This window comes from Xyrauchen texanus, chromosome 40 (assembly GCF_025860055.1).
Source record: "Xyrauchen texanus isolate HMW12.3.18 chromosome 40, RBS_HiC_50CHRs, whole genome shotgun sequence".
NCBI classification, from domain to species: Eukaryota; Metazoa; Chordata; class Actinopteri; order Cypriniformes; family Catostomidae; genus Xyrauchen; species Xyrauchen texanus.
In genome coordinates, this window is record NC_068315.1 from 27,147,899 (window position 1) to 27,171,071 (window position 23,173).

The 23,173-nt window shown below is 39.0% G+C and overlaps 1 protein-coding gene across 1 annotated transcript in view; it reads right to left on the reverse strand.

Moving 5' to 3' along the window:
- Positions 1 to 22,313, reverse strand: part of LOC127633337 (uncharacterized) — a 71,580-nt gene extending 49,267 nt beyond the window's left edge. Inside the window, exons 1-11 of the mRNA XM_052112374.1 lie at positions 22,216 to 22,313; positions 19,227 to 19,377; positions 18,963 to 19,020; positions 18,644 to 18,664; positions 17,864 to 18,037; positions 17,615 to 17,772; positions 17,079 to 17,165; positions 10,280 to 10,358; positions 7,576 to 7,739; positions 5,824 to 5,935; positions 5,664 to 5,696 (exon numbers count right to left, since the gene is read on the reverse strand). Of these exons, the coding sequence (XP_051968334.1) occupies positions 5,664 to 5,696; positions 5,824 to 5,935; positions 7,576 to 7,739; positions 10,280 to 10,358; positions 17,079 to 17,165; positions 17,615 to 17,772; positions 17,864 to 18,037; positions 18,644 to 18,664; positions 18,963 to 19,020; positions 19,227 to 19,377; positions 22,216 to 22,313 (1,135 nt within the window). The remainder of the gene's footprint in view (positions 1 to 5,663; positions 5,697 to 5,823; positions 5,936 to 7,575; positions 7,740 to 10,279; positions 10,359 to 17,078; positions 17,166 to 17,614; positions 17,773 to 17,863; positions 18,038 to 18,643; positions 18,665 to 18,962; positions 19,021 to 19,226; positions 19,378 to 22,215) is intronic.
- Positions 22,314 to 23,173: the final 860 nt, after the last annotated feature.

A 23,173-nucleotide genomic window follows, 5' to 3' on the forward strand; every position in this document is an offset into this window, starting at 1 on the left:
CCCTTGATCTGCCTGTTTGCCCCTTGTGCCCCCTGAACCACCTGTTTTCCCCTACACTCCATGGACAATTAGCTTTTTTTTTCTTTTCTGGAGCATCAGGAATCTGCTCCTTAAATCTCTGTCATATATTTCCTGTCTTTGTCTAGACTTTTATGATGAAATACTTGTTTAGTTCCCTGTTCCTGTGTTAGTTTTGTAGTCCTCTGTATTTTTATTTCATGATTGATTCTCCCTGATTGTTTCCCCAGGTGTTCCTCATTCCCAGATTTTTTTTTCCCCCCCAGTTATTCCATGTTTTCCTTTGTGTATTTAGTCTTTGTTTCCCTTGGTTAGTTTGTCAGTCTTTGCATGTATTGTATTATGCTCTGTGCCTGGTTCCCCGTGTTTGGGTTTGCATAATTCTTTTGTTAATAAAGCTGCATTTAGATCCTCGTTCTTAACCTGCCTCATCATAAATAAATGATACCCTTATGAAAACTACCCATGGATTTTTTTTTGTCAGTAACCTAGGTTTTGATACAATTAACCATGGTTTTGCTACAGCATTACTGTAGTATCCATAATGTAACTTGGTTTTAGCAATAGTAGCCATTTAATAATATCTATGGTTAATTTTGAGGTTTTATATGTTGCTTATACTTACTAATTTTTAAAAGGTAAAAAAGCAGCCTAATAATTTTCTGCATCCTCATGGAATGCTGGTACCCAATCTGGAATTTGGTTCAAATCAGGCTGCTTTACAAGATCATATGGATCATAAGCAGGCATCTTTGTATATTGACCTTTAGTAGCATATAATTCTCACAGGAAGGATTGTAAATTATTTCTGTATGTCAGTCTGTTTTCAGGAATGCTGAATGATGGAATCTCTTTGCCTCCTAGGGCCTATATACGCTGGAGAGTTTAGGGGTTGCTTCGCTCATTACCTGAGAATGAGTCCACTTGCAAGTGTGTTTAAACACAATTCACAATTGTATTTTATCAAACTACACAATGATGACTAAGACATGAGACCGCTGCGTTGAAAGACTGAGGGCTCACAGAGTTTGTGCCCGTGCAAGATCCTGCTCAAATCCAATCGGCTCAACCTCGCGGCCCCGCTGTGCCACCTTCATGTGGTCCCTCTGGATCTAACACAGAGGAGGTGGGTGGGATGGTGCAATAGGTGAAATCATCCCTCAGAATTAGGGGGATCCTTGAGCAAAGCATCCTGACACTCACGCCCATCTGACATCGGGATGTACCACTCGCATACAGAATAGTCCCAGAACGTCATCTTTAAAAAGACGCATTGTTTTTTGTGAGAAAGCCTGTAAATATATATATATATATATATATATATATATATATATATATATATATATATATATATATATATGATTTAATTGTATCCTTTCATAAACAGTATATATGTATATATTGTGCACAGCAATGTTGAATGAACTAAATCCAAAGGGAACCAAAGATACTTTTAAACAAATTAACATCTATTGTTGAGGAATTTTCTATGGAAAAATTAAATTGTTGTTAAATTTGATTCTCACACATTTATAGAATACAGATAGATGCAATAAATATAGAGTTTCCAGAGACCCATAATTTGCCTTTACGCTGTTTTCTTTTTAATGCCGATTATATGAAGGCAAAATTGAGAATATAACAATTTTCTCTAAAAGACATGTAAGGTTTAAAACCTAGTTAAGGTGAAAATAGCAGACTGTAACATCAAACCTCACAGGCCAGTGATATTAGCTAAAAAACAACATGAAGCGCAAATGCACTGTAACAGAACTTTCACCAAAATATTTGCTTTTTTTCAGCTTTTAACATTAAGTGATATTATTCTTGGTTTGAAATGAGAGAAAATTAGACAACTCTTATATCACAGTTGCATTTTTCTGCTGATCTCATCCGCTTGTTTTGAAGTTAGTGGGCATCATGGTGCATGTTAACTGTGCATGGTCCTTGACCTTGCGAGTAAGCCACACCCCACATGCTGTCGTCAGACACGTAACTCTGCCTCATGTCAAAACAGTTCCACATAGTGAAGTGCAGTGAGAAATTAAGTGCAAAGGAAAAGAGGTACTGCAAACATTAAAAGAAAAAATACTTTCCGCAAAGTGAAACTCAGAGAAAAATTTATGACAAAAGTCTGTTGCAGATTTAAAAAAGTATATAAATTCTTGCGTTTTGTTTACAACATACATTGTCTTTTGCAATACTTTACTTTATTGTATTTTTATTTTTTTTTTATTTTTTTTTATAGGATAGCCTTCCTGCAACTCAGGGTTTTGTTTATTTTTTAAAAGAAAAGGAGGGATGAGTTTAAATTGATCTTTGTGTTACTGAGTGAGAAAATGATTCAGTCTGTGAGTTGGCTGTTAAGTTGAATCAGACTCATTTGCAAATTGATTCAGGTTTATTTTCACCCCCGTTTGGCCAATTAAGAAGAGAATTTAAATCTTCAAAAAGTGCAAATGTTTATCAGGTTGTGATGTACAGCAGCAGGTGCCACTGACAGTAAGAGAGGAGACTGGAAATTAAAAAAATAAGGGGATGGGATCAGGCAATGTCCCAAGTTTGTCTGCATAAGCACCACTAAACGATGTTTAATACCTGCTACAGGTCAATAGAGTTGACTAGTGATAAAAATTGATAAAACATTATCACTTTTTTTAAAAGGCTATCTTGCTTTTGTGCAGGCATTTTCCACAAACGCCTCGAAAGGTGTTGCAAAAAGCGGCAGCACAAATGCACCGACGGCCAGAACTGCTTCAGCTCAATATAGAGAGAAATTAATGCAGCCAGGGGCGGACTGACCATAGGGAGAACCGGGAATTTTCCCGGTGGGCTGGCCGCAAAAAGGGGCAGAACGGGCGAATTGCTCACTAATGCACTATCCTCTATAGTGTGTGCAACACGCACTACAAAATAGGAGTGATTAGATCAGGCTGTGCTTAAGGGAACTGAATAAGTAAAAGCTATATGCCGGCTGATTAAAGTTATATCTGTGAGATGGTCAAGGACATGCAGCAGCTGCAAAAAATATTTAATAATTATAAAATGTAAAAAATTGTGCAGTGTGTGCTGTAAAGCACAGTGGCTGATGTCTTCTGAATGCAAGCGCTGCTGCTTTGATCCGTTCAGGCAAACGCGTCACCTTTCTCCCATTGAAAATACGGAATATGCGGCTACCGAGGAACCATGTAAAACCACCTTTTCTATATTTAAAGTGTTTAAAATGATTGAAAAGGAGAGGATTCGCCCTGGAATAACATAATAAGCCACTGCTTTCTTTAAACATGAAGAATAGAGAGAAAAACCTGTTGATTTCATTTTAGCACGTAAATGAAATGAACAGAGACTGATCAAACAAAAACAAACATAATCGATTTTGGACTATAAAAAATAATTCACTGTCCGATACCGCACTCATGTACTGCTCCGATAACCAAAAACTGATACTATCTGATGTATGAATGTCAATATGTAAACATTCAACCCACAAATTAAAATGAATACTTGATGTCCTAGTGAGATTATTTAACCACAAAAGCTGTGATTTAATGAGATAAATATATAGTTTGTATGTAATACAAATGTGAGTGCTTGTGAATGTGTGGAGACAGTGTTGTGTCGACATCGGCTGCTCATACCTGTTAGAGCTCTTCATTGGCTCATACAGGGAAAACACCGTCATGAGCCTCAAGCGCTCTGTTTGTAGCAGATGGCAGTAAACAGAGTGCAAATTCACATTGTAGCACGAGACACATACACATACGGTACATAATTATATAATTAAATAGCAGTCTTTTGTAGTTTAATCGTCACAATGACCGGCTTTTCCAGAGTGGGAAGCTGCCGTCATAACGTCCATGCTCCATGGTCAAAACAACATAGAATCACTTCAAAATAAAAGTATACATTTATAGAAAAAAGTATGACAGAAATATATCACTATTGTGAAGTTATGTAATATTTACTGTAATACTACTACTTAATAATAATAATTATTATTATTATTATTAATCAGTAGTAATTTTATTTTACTTAAGTAGTATCTAACATATGTGATGTTCTTTTATATAGCAAAAATATGAATCTAATGTTGTATTTTGAATTGTGCTGTGAGGTTCTGTATAAAATCACTAATTTTAAGATATATTTTCATTTGATTCAAGTTTTAATTCATTTATTTATTTAAACATAATTTTGATGATAAAATTGAAGTAAACTGTTGATATGGAGTTCAGAAAAAAAAAATAGGTATCAGAGTCTGTATCGGCGAGTACCAAAAATAAAGTATCGTACTCATACTCGTTCTCAAAAAATGGTATCAGGACATCCCTAAATACTGCCATTTTATTTTTGATATAAATAAGGCTAAACATTTCACAACACAACTTTGTAAACTGTGATCAGCAGGGTAACTTAAAGGGGTTCACACCAGCTGCATCTGGCGGAGGACATCTGGCGCATTCTTAAATTAGAAACAATTATTTTATATGAAGTTCACTGTGGAGCGGAGGGGGGCGGGGCCGGGTCGGAATATCACGCGCCCCGTCCCCAATCGGCCTGATGAGGCGCGTGAGGAATAAAGGCAGCCGGTGACGATGGTTCGAGAGAGAGAGAATTAGTTTAATTAAATATCATTTATGTTGACAAGCCGGTTCTCGCCTCCTCCTTGCCCATCCTCAGTAGTTCCTTAAAACCCAAGTGGATGGTGATCAGACCTTTGAAGCTCCAAACTCATAGAAAGTCAGCATAAATGTCATCCATACTTCAGCAGTTAAATTGGTTTATACTTAAAAATTACTTAAATATTTATCAATGATGCTTATGCTGACAGTCTGTGATTTTTGGACCTTCAAAGGTCTGATCACCATCCACTTGCATTTTAAGGACCTGCTGAGCTAAGATATTTTCTATATTTCTTCTGCTGAAGAAAGTAAGTCTTGGGATAGCATGAGGGTGAGTAAATGATGAGAGAATTTTCATTCAAGTGTTAAATACATTAAATGTTATATCATCCCCTTGGTGTCTAAGACTATTATGCTAGACTACATTAAAGCAAACAGGAGTTGGAAAGCACACAACTTAGGCTTCATATTTAAATATTGGCCAATGTTAATATATCGATGCCTTTAAAAATAAAGAAAATAATGTGCCAATCAATAATCAATGTATTGATATTTTATGTAATTCCTATAAGTTATCGTTAAAAATCAATTCGGCCATGGAAATAATAAATGTGATTTTTACTTCCGAAACCTGTTTTTGCGACTGTTGCGCTCTATTTTGAGCTTGAGGAGAGGACTGACATTGGTGACTTATTCATACAGACATTATTGAATCTGTTCCTGCCTGCTATTGTATATGTACAGGACAATTTCAGAGGCACACCTGTTACTTAATCCATTTGTCAATGCCAAACTCTGACTGTGTGAATGCAGCCATTTTAAATACGATATAAATAAGTGTGCTACTTAGGAATTTAACAAATACATAAAACATATATAACACAATACTATATCTCAAATTATAAAAATAAATACAGAGGAATCAATAACAGGGGCATATTTTTATTTTCATGTTGGCTATTGCCAAACAACTTTTATAACTGTACTGCAGGTATATGCATGATTTCTGCTATGGATTATGACCCCCATGTACCCGGATGTGCCCAGTTGAGTGACCTGAACATAGTATGGAGAGAAAAACAGGAAACAGGTATAAATTGCAACTGTATATGAATAAAATCCATTAAGCATAGTCATTTTGGTTTTGTATAATATATACATTATAATTGAAAAAGATTATTACCAGCAAGTGAATCAGCAGTGAGAGCAGCTGACGCAAAGACCACACGGTTATTCAGAAACTGCTGTGGGCGATGCACGTTGTTGAAGGAAAGTTGTGCCGGGAACCTGAATAACTTTAGAAAAAGAAAAGAGTCACAAGGGAAGGGGCTGGAATGGAAAAGGCATGACATCTTGCATAATGTACTGATTCCATTGTGTCAGAAGAGGCGCGTGTATATGTGGTCACATGATCAGATCACATGCTCACTGCACCTGCTGCCGAAAGGAATTTTGTTAAGCAAAGATACCAATAGCAGAGAAGATAGAACAGGTTATATACACCACCTGAATAGAATATAAAATAATTTGTAGAATGCAGAAAGAAATGCAGAGTTGACAACAGGGATATTTAAAACATGTTTGTTCTGGACATATTTTCCTATTTGCAAGTAAAGAATCCTATTATCCTAATAATATGATTAAGGTCAAACAAATTATACATTTTTATACTTTAAATAAAATTATAATTTTAGCATTAAATCAGGTTAATTATTAACCAAAATAATAAAAAAACATACAAATAAAATGTTATGTACTGTGTGTTTGGTTAGTTTTAAATGGAATTTTACAGACATTATCCAAACATATGTTTAACTGGTGTTCCAGGAGCAGTTTAAACAAGAATATGAAAAAACACTCCAGATGCACTCACTTGAAGGTTGAATCAGAGATTTGGGCCATTAATGTGCAAACTCGTCTACTCCGAGAGGTGTGGGACAAAGGACAATGTGCATTATTATGGGATATAAAGAGGTCTACATTGGCCACATCAGGGAGAAAATGCCATTTTATGACATGTGGTATATCCTTGTGTTCAGGTGACCTGGGACATGTGACTCTCTGAGTGATAGCAGATGTTTGCTGCATCACGTCAGAAGTGAGTGTAACAGCCACAACAGATTTAGGTACTTATGTAAGACATGACCGTTGTGCTGCCTGCTCTGATCTGAATATGCTGGCCTCTCAGCATAGAATGGAAATATTTATGGGCTTGGCAAATCAGCAGTAATTCTAGCTAGTTGATGTGGGATCTCACCTGTGTGGCAGACCACGCTACTATTATTGAAAATCCTGATCACAGGTCTCCTGTACCTAGTGATGGCATGTCTGACATTACACATACAGCTGGACACGCCAGACCTCAAAAGCTCAGATCACCAAGTGGCCTAATTTGAATATCACTGACATAAGCTGGGTTTTCCATCCACATATTGTTTTGGGAATTTGGGATATTGCTTACAAATTCTGGATGGAACCACCAAGATGCAAATAAAATTTCCAAAGTGTGCATGTGACAGGTGGGGCCGGCCGGGAGGGGGATAAAGACTAGCCAGTGCCAGTCGAGAGAGAGTGACCCACGCGCCCACGTTGCACTTGTCCTTATGCTTTATGTTGTTTTAAGTTCATTTATGTCATTGAAGTTCATGTTTACTGTTCAGCTGGTTCCCACCTCCTCCTTGCCAGTCCTTTAACTGTTACAGTGCATTAAAAACCTTGTGGTCTCTTGAGATGAATTAACTTTTTATTTAATATTTTATCATTTTTTTATCCTCAACTTTTTATTCAGATGTTGCGATTGTGATACTGCACATGAGGTTTCCAGAAAGTTTCCACACTATATGGAAATTAATGGGAACAAGGGGAACCTTTGAAATAATAGAAAGGTGTAAAATTGTTTTACATATGCAAATGGAATTTAATTATTTGCCTGTACCAGATCTCTGCTGATCCGAATTGGGTCCTTGAAGATGGTCCATACCACAGCTTCATCACAGGGAGGGGTGGTCAGAGAGCCAGTGTAGCGATAGTACTTGGTAAGATCAACACCCTTTAAGAGCTGATCCATAGAAAAGGGCTCCATAATTCGAACTTTGTTTCCTAGCACAGAAATAAAGAAAGTAATTAAACAATTTGTTTTGTGAATAAATACTCAATGACACCCGGGTCAGGCCAGATGTAAGGTCGGTAACAATACCAGACAAATATTTCAAATTTCAATACCAATTACGAAATCACCAAAAAATAGGTAAAATGCTATTGATCACACAAACCTTTAGCCTGTTTAACAGTTACATTTATTAATGTAAATAATAAAGGAAAACAATTTTGTGTTTCCTTGAAATGTTTCTCAATTAATGTAAGTAAACTTTGCTTACATTTTTTTTTAAGTAGGACCATTTGAAGTGAGTTCCATTCAGGTAGTATCAGACCTCCGGAAGTTGGTTATATTGCTCATTGTGATTAATAAAATTGCAAAATTCTGCGATTTAATTGTATAAATATATAGTTTGCAGGCACTTTGTGCTTCACAGTGAAATTGCACTCTTGAGTTATCTACTACAACTGGCAGTCCGTGATGCTCAAAAAATTTGGTGTTTTCACATATTTACTTTGAAGCATGCAGCACATGCAAACTGTACATTTATTTAATTATATCACATCCTAATAAACACACTAGGACATATCATGATTAAAATGTTATTAATTGTCTATTTAAAGGTAAAGGTTTAAAAGAGCATGCGCTTAAATATGAGTGTGAGCTTTTAAAAGCAGTTGTTTGTTAGTGCGCTGGGACCAAATTGAATTTAGTTGTGCTCTATACTACCAGTAGGCTACTGCAGAAATGTTAAATTCAACATTTATTAAATACATTGGTAACATGGGAATTTACAAAACTTTAGCTAAAAATGCCATCACTGAGCACTGCGGTCCCACTGTAGCAATTTCAGAGGCTTCTGGGGCATATGGCATCCTCGGTGGCAGTCATGCCACTTGTGTTGATGCATATGAGACCGCTTCATCACTGGCTTCAGACTCGAGTTCCGAGATGAGCATGGTGCCGTGGCACACATCGCATGGTCGTCACGCCGATCTGCCGCCGTTTGTTCAGCCCTTGGACGGACCTTGTATTTCTGCATGCAGGGGTTCCCTTACTGCATGTGTCCAGGTGCGTTGTGGTTACAACAGACACCTCCAAGCATGTCTGGGGCGTCATATGCAACGGGCGTGCAGCCACAAGCTCCTGGACAGGGCCACGACTGTTTTGGCACATCAATTGCCTCGAGTTGCTGCCAGTATTTCTAACCCTACGGAGGCTTCGGCCGTTGATCGAGGGCAAGCATGTCTTAGTCTGAACAGTCAAAGTCACGGTAGCGTATATAAATCAGCAAGGCGGTAGCATCTTCATATATTCATGGAAGAAAATATTCTGCGGGCCATTAAAGTTTAGCAAAAATCGTCAAAAACCCTGGCGGTGGCTGGCAACTTTTTTTTAAAAACGCTGGCGGGGAAAGAGTTAACAGTTATGTGCTTTAGCCCACTACGCCACCACCACACAGCACAACTTTACACTGGTGTCGAAACCCGGGAAGGAGGAGGGAAACGCCGTGAGTGGAGTTCTCACTACTACCATCCACCCCAGTGGAGCAGCCGTGGCCATCTTCCAGGGGACAGAGCTTGGCCACCTGGAAGCGGAGGAATTGGCCACCGACCACGAGGGGAGAAGGGGCTCCTAGCCACCTATCAGACTCTAGCCAGACTCCTATCAGCCGCTGAAATGCTGCGGGTTCTGAAACCGCCGACCACGAGTGGGGAGGGGCTCACTGCTGACCGCCTGGAGTGGGAGAACCACTGCCAGGGGCGGGGGAGACCCCTTCGGTTTCCTGAGAATGCGGCGGGGCGTTCTGTCCACCAGGGGCTGTCGTCCATTAGAGGGTAGAAGAGCTGCACTGTTACAGGGAGTACCGCCCTATTTTTCATTATTGTTTCCGTCCCCCTGTCCCCTCCCAGATTCAGGAAGGCGGGGATGACCTGCCGGCAGACGGGGCATAAAGGCACGCCCTCCCCCAGGGAAGGGGGGTACATCAAGCCGGGGGCTCCCCGGCCTGAGAGAACGAGGGAGGAATGTGAAAGGGTGAAGGGCAGGGCTGGGTTGTGATTTTACACACCCGGACCCTTATCAAGCTAATCAAGCCTCCGAGAGGGATAAAGGCCAACTGTGGACAGTGGTGCGACAAAGAGAGAACGTTTATGTCCTGTCCGTCCTGTGTGTTTGTGTCTTTTGGTTTATTTCTTCATTAAACTATTATTTATATTGTCAAGCCAGTTCTCACCTCCTCCTTTCAATTGAACTGCTTTTCAGTAATATAGCTCTGTACTCACATTCTTGTAGTTTGGGGTGACAGATTAGCTTCTCACATGCTAGGTGGTGCTTGAGTGGTTTAATTAATTAACAGTTTGACAACCATAAGCTACTCTGACTGCACTAACACATTATGATGTATTCTCAGGGGTCCCAAATATAGTCTAATTGTTAAATACATCATTAAAAAGTTCCCATAATAACAGTACACACTGATGACCCAAAAGAAACACTTTTGTATGTTCATGCACCATTTGGTCAGGCTTCAATGTTTTACCCTGTACTGGTATTTTCTGAAGATAATCTGTAAAGTTTTTCCAGATATGTGGCTTTTCCTTTTGCTTGTCTTCCACAACCTGAAGTAAGAACAGAGTGGTAAATATTATTCAGTTCATATGTGTTATTTCTTTCTAACCCTTCTCTCTCTCTCTCTCTCTCTCTCTCTCTCTCTCACTTCCGGTGTGATTGTTGAGCGTGGTGCGAGTGTACGTTTGGAGCTTGTGAGTGTTTTTCTATACTTTTTTCTATACTTTTCTTTTCTTTCTTTCTTAGTTTATTGTTAGCGGGTTTTGGGTTTTTTGTTTGTTTGGGCCGCGTGCTACCGTCCTTTCTTTTGCGGACAGCATGTCGGCCCCAGGTGTGCAGGATTTGGGCAAACTCACGCGCGCCATGGGGTGAAGGTGGCGTCCGCGGTGAGCATTGAGGATTGTTGTTTGGCTGTAGGTGAGGTTGTGGGGCATGAGCACATCATGTCAGCCTCAAGAATGAACAGTGCCACTGTTATTTTTCTAAGCACTGTGGAAAAGCGAATGAACTTGTTGAGACCGGAATAGTTATCGATGATGTGTTTTCTCCTGTTCTTCCACTTTCAATGCCATCGAGAAAAGTTTTACTATCTAATGTACCACCTTTCATTAGTAATGCAACCTTAGCGGGAGTTTTATCCCGTTACGGTAAAATAGTGTCTCCGATAAAAATGATCTCAATTAGATGTAAATCTCCTCTGCTGAAACATGTTGTTTCTTTTAGGAGGTTTGTTTATATGACCATTAAAGATGACGCCGATCTTGATCTGTCACTGCGTTTCAAAATCGATGATTTTGATTATGTCATCTATGCAACGACAGACAAGATGAAATGTTTTAATTGTGGGGAGGTGGGTCATTTAATTCGTGCATGTCCTGGGAATAGTAAAAACAACAGCTCCGCGGCTGCTGATGTTAATGTTGATCCGGGTGAGGCTGGACCATCAAACGCGGCTCCGCCTGCGGCAGAGACCGGTGCAGGTGCGGGTGCAGCGGGGGACGGTGATGCTCCGGTTCCACCCGCGAGTGAAGGTAATATGTTTCATGAAACTGCCCCCGAAAAAGTGATTGTGGAGAATAAAACTGATGATGCAGAGTTAAATACTCTTTCTCATAAACCTGCCACTAACACGAGCATGCAACCCAGTGAAAGTGCGTCTAATGTAGTCCAGCCCAATCTGTTGTGTGATGGTGTTGACATGGAAACGGAACAGAGTTATTTTAAAGTCCCAGCGAAGAGGAAGAAGTCAAGTGTTGTTTCAGCTGTTCGAGCTAAGAAAGCAGATGAGGAGTTCTCTGATGAGAGTGGCAATGAGTCTTCTGACTCCAACATCAGTCTCTCTCAGTGTGACTTCTCCAACTGCTCTTATGAGCTGGACGACATCAAACTCTTCCTCAGAGCTACAAAAAACAAGAGAGGGGTGTGTGTACAGGACTACTTTCCAGACACAGCACAGTTTGTTGAGAAAACAAGGCTTTTTAGGTCAGAAGGTCTGTTCACAGACAGAGAAGTGTACCGTTTAAAAATCATGTGGACAAAAATCACCTCTGAGAACTCTAATGGAGGCAGTAAGAAACCCTGATAGTCTGTCTGCTGATGTGATGTGTGTGTGTGCAGTGCTGCTGTGCTTTTTACTCTCTTTCTCTTCTCCAAACATGGGAGACATGAACATTGCGACTTTGAATGTCAATGGAGCAAGAGAAATGAGAAAAAGAGCAGAGATGTTTGAACTGATCAAAAAAAGAAAAATTGATGTTGTAATGTTACAGGAAACACACAGTGATTTGAAGAATGCTGCTGATTGGGCAGTGGAGTGGGACGGGCTCTCTGTCCTGAGTCACAACACCTCACTCAGTGGAGGGGTCGCTATTCTTTTTAATAAGGGTTTTAGTCCACACTCCTATCAGGTGGAGGAGGTGGTTAAAGGCAGACTTTTAAAAGTAAGAGCTACTTTTGGACATTTTATTTGTGTTTTTATTTGTGTGTACGTCCCAACATCCACAACAGAAAGAATGTTGTTTTTAAACACATTATTATCTGTTTTAGAGAAATGCTGTTTGGAAGAATATTTATTCTTGGGTGGTGATTTTAACTGTGCAGAGTCAAACATGGACAGAAATCATGTTGAACCACACATGCCCTCTCGTAACCGTCTGATCCAGCTGGTCAAGCGGCATGAGTTATGTGATGTATGGAGACAGTTTCATGGCACACAAAAGCAGTACACCTGGTCTCATGTTCGGGACAGTGTGATCTCTCTGGCAAGACTGGACCGGTTTTATGTTTTTAAGCATCACTGTAATATTTTAAAAAGATGTTTTATTACCCCTCTTAGTTTCTCTGATCACAGTATGGTGCAGTGTTCTGTGCTTTTTAACTCTTTTAAACCAAGAAGTGCGTACTGGCAGCTAAACACGTCCTTGTTAAGTGACAGTTTTTTTAAGAGCACTTTTAAATTGTTCTGGGATGATTTCCGAGATACAAAGAGTTCTTTTAGATCCCTACGACAGTGGTGGGATTTTGGGAAAGCCCAAATAAAACAGTTTTGCTTGCAATACACTCAAAACGTCACTACAGAGACAACTCTTTTTATGAACACCTTGGAGACTGACATTTTAAAGCTTCAAGAACTGGCTGAGTCAACTGGTGTGCAGGGTCATTTTGACTCTCTTTTAAATAAAAGGACACAGTTGGCTGACCTACTGGGTATCAAAGCACAGGGGGCTCTGGTCAGGTCGAGGTTCCAGAGTGTGGACCAGATGGATGCTTCATCCAGTTTCTTCTTCAGTCTTGAGAAGAAGAATGGTCAAAGCAGAGTCATCCATGCTCTACGATCCGACTCTGGAAGTTTATTGACTGACCCTGCAGAGATTCGTAAGAGAGCAGTGGGTTTCTATGAGAGCTTGTACAAGAGTGAAGTTGGGGCAGGATACAGGGGTGAAAGTGTTTTCTTAGATGACTTACCCCAGGTATCAGAGGAAGCCAATGGCAAGATCTCTGGTGCTTTGAGTATGGGGGAACTGCATAAGGCCCTCCAAGGAATGGAGTCCGGGAAGGTGTCAGGCATCGACGGTCTACCAGTTGACTTTTATTTTGATGGCCAGCTGCCACAGAGCTGCCGCAGAGCAGTTTTAACCCTCTTGCCCAAAAAAGGTGACCTCACTGACATCAAGTGCTGGCGGCCTGTTTCACTACTCTGCACCGATTACAAGCTGCTCTCAAAAACCCTATCTAACAGATTGGCAGGAGTGATGGATGGTGTCATTCATCCTGACCAGACCTACTGTGTTCCTGGTAGGTCTATATTTGATAATATTTCTTTGATTCGTGATGTTTTAGAAGTCTCCAAGATGCTGAATTTAGACTGTGGTTTTATCTCTTTAGATCAAGAGAAAGCTTTTGACCGGGTTGAACATTGTTATTTGTGGAGAGTTTTAGAGGCCTTTGGTTTTAGTCAAAATTTTATTAACCTTATTAAAGTTCTTTATAGTGGCGTTGAGAGTATTTTAAAAGTGAACGGTGGTTTATGTGCTCCTTTTAAAGCTCTCAGAGGTATCAGGCAGGGGTGCTCTTTGTCTGGTATGCTCTACTCCTTAGCAATTGAGCCACTCTTACAGCAGATAAGGGGTAAAATCCAAGGTTTACACTTGCCGAACTGTGAAAGCAATCTTGTACTGTCAGCATACGCAGATGATGTCATAGTCATGATTAGCAAGCAAAGTGACATAAAGGTTTTAACAAGTTTACTTAAAGATTTTAAAAGTTTATCCTCTGCAAGTGTAAACTGGAATAAAAGTGAAACCTTGCTTTTAGGTAAATGGACAGGTGGGAAACCAGAACTTCCCCAAGGTTTAGTGTGGGGGAAATCCGGTTTTAAATATTTAGGTGTGTATCTGGGTGACGATCAGATAGTTCAAAAAAATTGGGAAGGAGTCATTGATAAAGTCAAAAGTCGTCTGGACAGATGGAGATGTTTAACACCGAAGATGTCATTCAGAGGACGCATTTTAATCATAAATAACCTAATTGCTTCCTCTTTATGGCACAGGCTGGCATGTGTTGACCCTCCCGCACATCTGCTAGCTAAAGTCCAGGCGATTTTAGTGGATTTCTTTTGGGATAAGCTACATTGGGTCCCACAGAGTGTGCTCTTCTTGCCTAAGGAGGAGGGCGGACAAGGTTTAATACATCTACAAAGCAGAGTAGCAACTTTTAGGTTGCAGTTTGTACAAAGACTTTTAATGGGTTCAGTTGATTTTAAATGGTGTGCAGTTGCTTATGTGATTTTAAATCATCTTGAGAGTCTGGGACTGGACAAAACTCTGTTTTTAATGGACCCTGTAAAATTGAACACTTCTGGTCTTCCAGTCTTTTATAAGAACATTTTTAAGGTTTGGAGTCTTTTTATTGTTGAGAAGGTGGAGAGTTCAGAGTCCCTTCATTGGCTTCTGGAGGAGCCGTTGGTTCGTGGTGCACGACTGGATGTGTCTGCCGATGGTCTGTTCCGGGACTGAACAAGACACTTATTGGCAGTAAGATCACTACTCTGGGCCGACTACTGGAAATATCAGGAGCTGATTTCCAGAATGAGGCGATAACGGCTGAACGTTTAGGCATCAGATCAACCCGTGTAGTAGCACAGCTTTTAATGAAATGGCAGACGGCTCTGAAAGACTCAGAAAGAGCTTTACTGATGGACTATAGCAATGATGTCTGCACTCCAAACCCTGAGGACTCTTTCCCTTGCTTGCTGCTTTCTCTGAACCTGGAGGAATTCTCTGGGTTTTTTTAAAAAACTGTTGAATCCTTGTGTAGAGACTTCTTTTTAAGCACTGGAAAAGTTTTGTACAAATATTGTGTTATAAATATCAACACAAGGATGTTAAATAAGAAAGTTGATACTCCATGGCGTGACTTTTTTAAATTGTGTGATGACAGTAAACCTGAGTGGAGAGCACTTTATAAACCACCGTTACACAAAAAAACATGTGATCTGCAATGGCGAATCCTTCATGGCGCTGTTGCTGTCAATGCTTTTATTTCAGTTTTAAACCCTGAGGTTGGTGATGCTTGTCCTTTCTGCACTGAGAGAGAAACCATCTTTCATGTTTTCTACTGTTTTATTTATTTTTGGTTTTAAATATGTGATGAAAAGGAGAAATGTATGCCAGTTGCTCAACTTTGTTTTAGGCCAAGCGAAACTGGCCATTTATTTAAGTAGAAAGAAGAAAGTTGAGCGGGATGTAGAGCAGAATGTAGCTACTGTGTTTTTACATCTGTTACAAGCAAGAGTTCTGATTGATTTTAACTACTACAAACATGTGGACGATCTTCTCACTTTTGAAAATATTTGGTGTCACAATGAGGCTTTGTGTTCTGTATTTGAAGGTAATTTGGTTTTCACACGCTTATGATTTGTTTTTGTGCTTAAATTTATTTATTTTATTATTTTATTTTTTGTTTTTTTGTAATTTAAGTGTACTCTGAATTTTTTTGTAATAAAAGTTTGTAAAAATTCAAATTCTCTCTCTCTCTCTCTCTCTCTCTCTCTCTCTCTCTCTCTCTCTCTCTCTCTCTCTCTCTCTCTCTCTCTCTCTCTCTTTCTCTCTCACTCTCTCTCTCTCTCTCTCTCTCTCTCACTCTCTCTCGCTCTTTCGAACTTTATGTTCCTTCAAGAAGCTTGCAACTGTTGAGTGAGTGGTGTCTTGTGATACCAACAAAAAAAGACAAAATAACATTCCCGAACTTTCACTGTTCACTGTTCACAAACAACCAATTCCCTTGCAACTTTCAAGAAATGGCTAAATATGCATTTCTTCCACGAGCATGTGACTCAATCCTGATAATTATTATTACTTTTAAACTATTCTTGAAGTCAGTCACTTTGGATAAAAGCATCTGCTTAATGAATAAATGTAAATTATCTTTATCAAACAATTAGGCAAAAGAAAAGAGACACTATGGCAAGCTGAAAATAAACCAGAATTAGGTCAAACTAGGATTTTCTGTTGTGGCCTGCACCTCCTCTTCGAGGCACCGCACTGGAATGAAACATTTTACCAGAATTATAATTAGCTAACCGCAAATGTGTGTACAATTATGCAAATTAGAGTACAATTTGCCACATGCAACATGTTTAAAAAAAAACACAGGACCTTTCAGTGATTTAGAATGACTTTGTGTTTTGGTGTTAAGGTATATAATGAAAAGGTCTAAACAGAATTTGTGTAGTCATTATCAACTGTTAATGTATGGAAAAATAAGTGTGTGACGATTTTACTTTGTGTTCCACATAGAAAATAACAGCATGAAGTTTTCATCTTTGGGTGAACTGTTCCCTTAATTTGGTATAAATTGAGATTTCAGGTTATATAGTTATGCAAACATTTTATGTTTTTTCCACTATGTTGTACAACTGATTTATGTTCAACAAATATCACTTATGCCAAGATGCTGGGCAAAATGACAATCTGTAAAATTTCTGTTAATATCAGTTTTGTGGGATAAGCCCATTTAATTTGACATTTTTACATGATTCTGCTTGGCCTTAATGAGATAAATTTTGGATGATATGGTGTAGTAGCTAAAGTTCAGGGCCAATAACTGAAAGGCTGTGACTTTGTGCCCACAAAGTGTGAGCAATAAGATATTACTAATGTGCACTTGAGCAAGACCAGGTTGCACAGTAGGATTGTCTCTGCAGTTAGTAAGAATTATTTGTTAACTAAAATGTTAACACTGTCCTCTAGTGGTTGTACAATGTGACTTACCATGAAAAAGGCAAACACAGCAAAGCCATCCTGAAATACATTTGCTGTGCTGTCATTGAGATCACTTCTCCTGCTTACAATGTGCATCTGAGTAAAATGTGACAGCACACATAAAGTGACATGGTTTTTAATGTCTGTCACACCTCACTTCTGTCTCTTACACCCTCTCTATCAGGCCTTCTCATACAGTAAAATAAATGTATAATTTAAAGTATTGTTTTAATGCATTTAAAATATAATTAACCAGATAAATATTGTGAATATATATATATTTTAAAATGTATATACGTATTTATCGAATTTTTTTTATATATTGTCTTTTAAAAATATTTTAGTGACGTTTTCATTAAAGAAAAAATGCTTAACCCCAATATATATAATACAGCACTGTATATGTATACTGTATATAAAATCTAAATTCTTTTCATATAAAAGATACATTTCAGTCAACCATGCAGTTTTAACATTCAATATGTTTTAAATGTATTTTGGCCCAACAGCAAATTTGTTTGTTTGACACATGGTTTATCTCTCACCTCTATAGGAGATCTGCGTCCATCTAGCGAGTGTTCGGATCCTGGGTGGTGTATCAAGTCCCTTCCTCCCCAGTGGAAATGGAACTGCAGGACGATGTATTTGTGCCTCAGACATCCTCCTTGAACTGCTACTACACCTTCCTGTAGCTCACATTCAACTGTAGTGCAAGCAGAACATGAGGGGAGGATGCAGAATAAGAACAGCACAAAGCATATATGTCCATGCATAATATATCAATGATTCCACACCTGTGTGTCCGGTATTCTTCAGCCTCTTCATAGTGTATGGAAGAGTGAAGTTAATTAGGTCAAATGGTCCAAGCTTATGGTTTTTCATGACCTTCTGAGTGTCAATGTTGACTGGAGACTGCTTACCGCCATTACATTTGGGATAGTGTTTACCCCAATGGGAGGGAGAGTTTTCTAAAAGAGAGAGGGTGCAGTACACTAATATGATAATATAAATAATAATAAACAATAACTCAAGGCAAGTTTATTTATACAGCACATTTTATACACAATTAATAATCATTTATAATCCTTTACATTCATGATAAAGTGGAAAAAGACAAAATGAAAGAACATAAAAACATTATTTAAAAATCTATTTAAATGAATGAAAAGCGAATGAATTCAAGCACACATATATAAATAAATGATGCATTGCAATCAGTAAAGTAAAGAAATGCACTTTTTGTCTTACGGAAGGACCCAGGTTTGATTTTCCCTTTTGATGCAGTTTTTCTCATCCTGTTTCCTGTCTCCACTCTTTAAATTTATTTTAATACTTCTTACAAAAATAACTTATAAAAAAGAATTATATTAAGTTTGATTGCCTCACATTGATTTGGTCACAGTGATGGTCAGGGAGTTGAGAGAAAGGTCTGATCCAGGTAAAATGAACCATGGTTTTACTATAGTAATATTGTATTAACCATGTGTTTTGGCAAATGGCAAGTACAAATAGAAACTTCAATATTTAAAACTATTTGACTTTATAATTATGAATGAAAATGTAATATTGCTCACCACAGCCAAAGTAGCACCAATCTAAATTGAATGAGAAAGAAAAATAAACCAGGGTCATGCTACAGTACAGTATAAATTGTGTTAGGCAACGCTTTTCTACACTTGAGTTGTGCTTAACATGAGAAGCACTTCCATTTAATAACCCTTATGTTTGAGTCAAAGGTCAAGCTGAATCACACTGGATTTAAATGTTAACTCATGTTTAATTAAAAAAAGAATTATAATAATTTGGTACGTGCATGATTCTATTTTTCTATTCAGTAACAATCAAAGTAAAGAACAACTGACCAAAACAAAAAGAAAGAGACAAAATACTCACCTTTGGCAAAGCTGAAGTCAATCAATACAATGAAAAGCACATGCATCATAAGAAACATCTGCAAAATGTGAAATATGCATATTAGCAGTCCTCTGCATTTAACAGAATACCTTACAGTAGATTATTTGTCAGACTCTAGAATTAAAAATATTGAAAATCAACAAATTAAAAAGGATCCTATGCTACACAAAATTAAATTCACAAAACATTGATTTTAGTTATTAAAAAGTGTTTTAAAAAAAATTCAAGATATCCAGAACTTACCTTTCTGTCAAGTATGTTTTTATTTTTGTACAGCAACTTTGTTTGTACAGATTGGCTTGCAATGCTATCCAGAGATATGACTGTGTTTTGATGTAGCCAACAGAGTGAGAAGTAGGGTAAATGTGAGATGTTAGTGGTCAGAGCTGCATATCTGCAAAAAATTAAAAGACCAAATCATCAACTAGGGCAAAGAGAAACGCCAACAAGTGAAAACGCTCTCACAAAAACACTAATAAATAAAAAAGAAAAAAATCATCAGTTTATTCATTCCAAAGGTTTATCATTGCAAAGCCTACCTCTTCTGAATGACACAACATACTCACCTAACATACATACATCCTGTTCACACTAAAAAGTATATTTCCTGTGTAGGTAGATGCATTCACATATACCATGTTTTCATGATCAATAACAAAGGTCATCAAAGGGTGATCAAATAAAAAAAAAAACTTACTGACTCAGTTTTCAGTTAAATATAAAATCAATTATGTTGACAAACACAGCTTTTTCAAAGACTAGAGCTGAGTAGTACCCTTTATGGCTTCCACACCTTGACCAAGTTTTCACACCTAAAGGCAGAAGTTTTGTGTTTGTTGTTTCATACTATGTCAGCAGAGCAGGGGTGTCGGACTGCAGGAAATGTTGGACCTGAGTAACAGGTCCAACATGGGCCTGGAGGGAGGCCCACGAAAAAGGCTAAATTGATGTTCCACGATATTATCATGAAAAGTTACATATAGTAATAACATGCTATGGGTAGGGATAAAACGTTGCAAAACCCATTTTCTATTCTTAAAAATAGGGAGTTCACCTCATCTGCTTTGTCTCTTATGGATCCCCATCTCCACCCCAAATTAAATCAAAAGTGGTATAAACATTGTTCACAGCAGCGCCATCTTTGGCGTTGTGGAAAATCAGATGCGATCAAGGAGCTTTTTACAGGTTTATAACGTGCCATTGAAGAGATTGTAAGTTTATCCTTCACAGCCTCGTTGTCATTCCCATTAAAAAACAAGATGGCGCTACCGTGAATGAGGTCAAAGTCTTTCTAGCAAATCAGTCCACTGTTGGCCATCTTTGGAACACTCTCAGGATTTCCAATCATGCCAATGCAGCTCCTACTACTTGAATGGGCAATGACCGAAATCTCAAAAACGGTTGGTAAAGATTATGATCAAAGAACATATTTCAACAATAAATTGTGATAATATTGGAATCATAAATTGTGTTTCTTTACTTCATATTATGCTAAAATACCCAATTTTCCTAGCTTGACAGGTGATTGGCTCTTTTAACTGTAAGGTGGGTGTAAGTGTAAGGGACCCGTCTCTACTAAATAGTATCTTATGAGGTCTATGGTCCTCAAGTTCAGTCAGCCACAATGCAAATTGTGAGCATGTCATGTCAGACTATTTAGCAGAGATGTGCCACTTCATTTAAAATGAATGAGAGAAATTAGAATGCCCAACTGTCAACGGATGTAGAAAGGAAGTACCGCCTTACAGGTAAAAGAGTCAATCACCTTTTAGATACAGACATCCCCTTTCAATCATCTCGCTAACGCACATTAGCTATCCAAGCTGGGAAAATATAATTTTTTTAGCGTAATCTGATGTAAAAATGTTGATCGTTATATTGACTGTAACAGGGTGAGCACAGTGGGTGTGATGTCATGCCTCGGAGAGGCATTTATTGGAAATAATAATAAACATAAAATGTCCACAAAAGGGGAAAATAATGTGTCAAGGAGGAATTGTGTTCATAACCAAAGGGGAATCTGGCATTCTTATGGTGAGACGGGGCTCCGTGAAGGGTGGGGAAGTGTCTATGAATGGCCTAGGCATGAGCTGAGTCCGTCGCCGCACACGCTCCCCTCCAGGGTCTATGTAAGCAGAGTGACATCACTCCCGAGTGTGGTGAAATTGCGTATCAACAGGTTAAAGACAGCGGTGATAAAGCATTATACACATCAGGTGTGCTTCATTCACCGCTTATTATTTATGCAACTCTTCTCACTCTCCTGCCCAACTCCCATCATGAGCCTGGCTGAAGAGCGGCCCTAAGAGGTGGGGCGACAATGACGAGCCGAAGTGGCGGATCATTCCGCCACACGAACAACCGTTTTGGATGTTTCAGTTCTTCCCCATTCAAGTAGATAGTGTGATGTCCTTACATTAATACACCACTAGATGGCAATCAGTTCCTGGTGGTAGTTATCTAATGAGGGAGGAGAAGAGAAGAGTGAGAATGCTGCACATGTGGATGTTTAGTTGTCCTGTTGGTACTGAGCATTTTTTATTAAAGTTTCCTGAAGGAATATCTTTTTAGTCTTTCTTGTCTACATGAAGACATAACAAATTGGCTACGAGGACGTTTTTTTACTGAGGATGGCATCTGTAAGTGCTCCGTTTCCAAGCCCTTTTTTGCTTTGTCCCGGTGAGCCCACAATACCACTAGTCACATGGATGAAAATGTTTCAGAACTATATGTTAGTGATAAATGCAACTGGAGATTCCTGGCCAGAAGCCAGAAAACGGGCTTTGCTTCTTCACTGCCTCGGAACGGAAGGTCAGAGACTATTTTATACTTTGACCAATACCGGTGACAATCTGGCAGATGCTGTTAAATCTCTGGAAGAGCATTTCACTCCAAAAAGAAATGTGGTAGTTGAAAGACATGCATTCAGAAAAAAAAGCACAGCGAACAGATGAAACAATTGTGCAATACATTGCTGCATTGAGAGATTTGGCTACTACTTGTGAATTTGCTGATAATTTAGATGATATGCTGCATGACCAGCTAGTTGAAAACATTGCTAACCCTCGCATTCGTGAAAGATTATTAGTGGAATGTAAATCGCCACACAGCTAGAGGCTGCTGATGCTCAGGTGAAATCAATGATTACAAGCAATTCTGCCTCAGTACAAGCCGTACATGCTACTCCTGCATTCGGACGACAGCGTCCAAAGGCCAAATTCAAAGTATGTACCTCATCAAAAACCTCTGCTTCAGCCCCTTCAGCTCAGATATGCTTCCTCTGTGGCTCAGCTGGACATCTTGCAAACGCACAGAACTGCCCTGCTGCATCTAAATGTAAGAATTGCAATAAGACTGGACATTTTGCACGAGTCTGTCGTTCCGCTCCTACTCGTTCAGTACATTCAGTTGAATTACCAGAGGTCTGTATTCTTAATCTGCCTGGAGCAACTGACCGTTTGATGTGCGATGTGACCATAAATGCTACACCTGCTGCTACACCCGTGTCTCTTAAACTCACAGTTGACTCTGGTTCATCTGTGTCCATCCTGCCGAAAAATAATTGTATGAACAGCATTTCCACTCTGTGCCGTTACAAGCTCCTACTGCCCGTTAAGTTACTTATTCACAAGAGCCAATTTCAGTACTAGGCTGTTTACTTGCAAGGGTAACTAAATATGGCCTTACCTGTCCTGCGCACTTCTTCATTGTCGACAATGGCACAGCTTTGCTAGGCATGGATCTGATTAAAGGACTCCAGCTCTGATTTGATGGACACACTGTGTTGCCGCCACCACAATCTGCATCAGTTTGTGCCCTCTCCACTCCTTCATCACAGCATTCTGCATTTGGCTGTGTAAAGAATTTTACACACAAGGTTAACATTTCTGACTCTGTACCTCCTGTCAGACACAAATTACGTTGCTTACCATTCTCTGTGAGAGATGCTGTTTCCACAGAGCTAGATCGACTCTTGAATACAGGTGTAATCGAAAGAATTGACTTATCTCCACGGGTTTCTCAGATTGTTGTGGTCCAAATGAAAACAGGGGGGATCCGCATGTGAGTGGATCTGCGAGGACCCAACAAGGCAGTTATAGTAGACAGCTACGCATTGCCACATATGGAAGAGATGATGACATTACTGCAAGGTGCAACTGTGTTTTCGACTATAGATTTTGAAAGTGCAT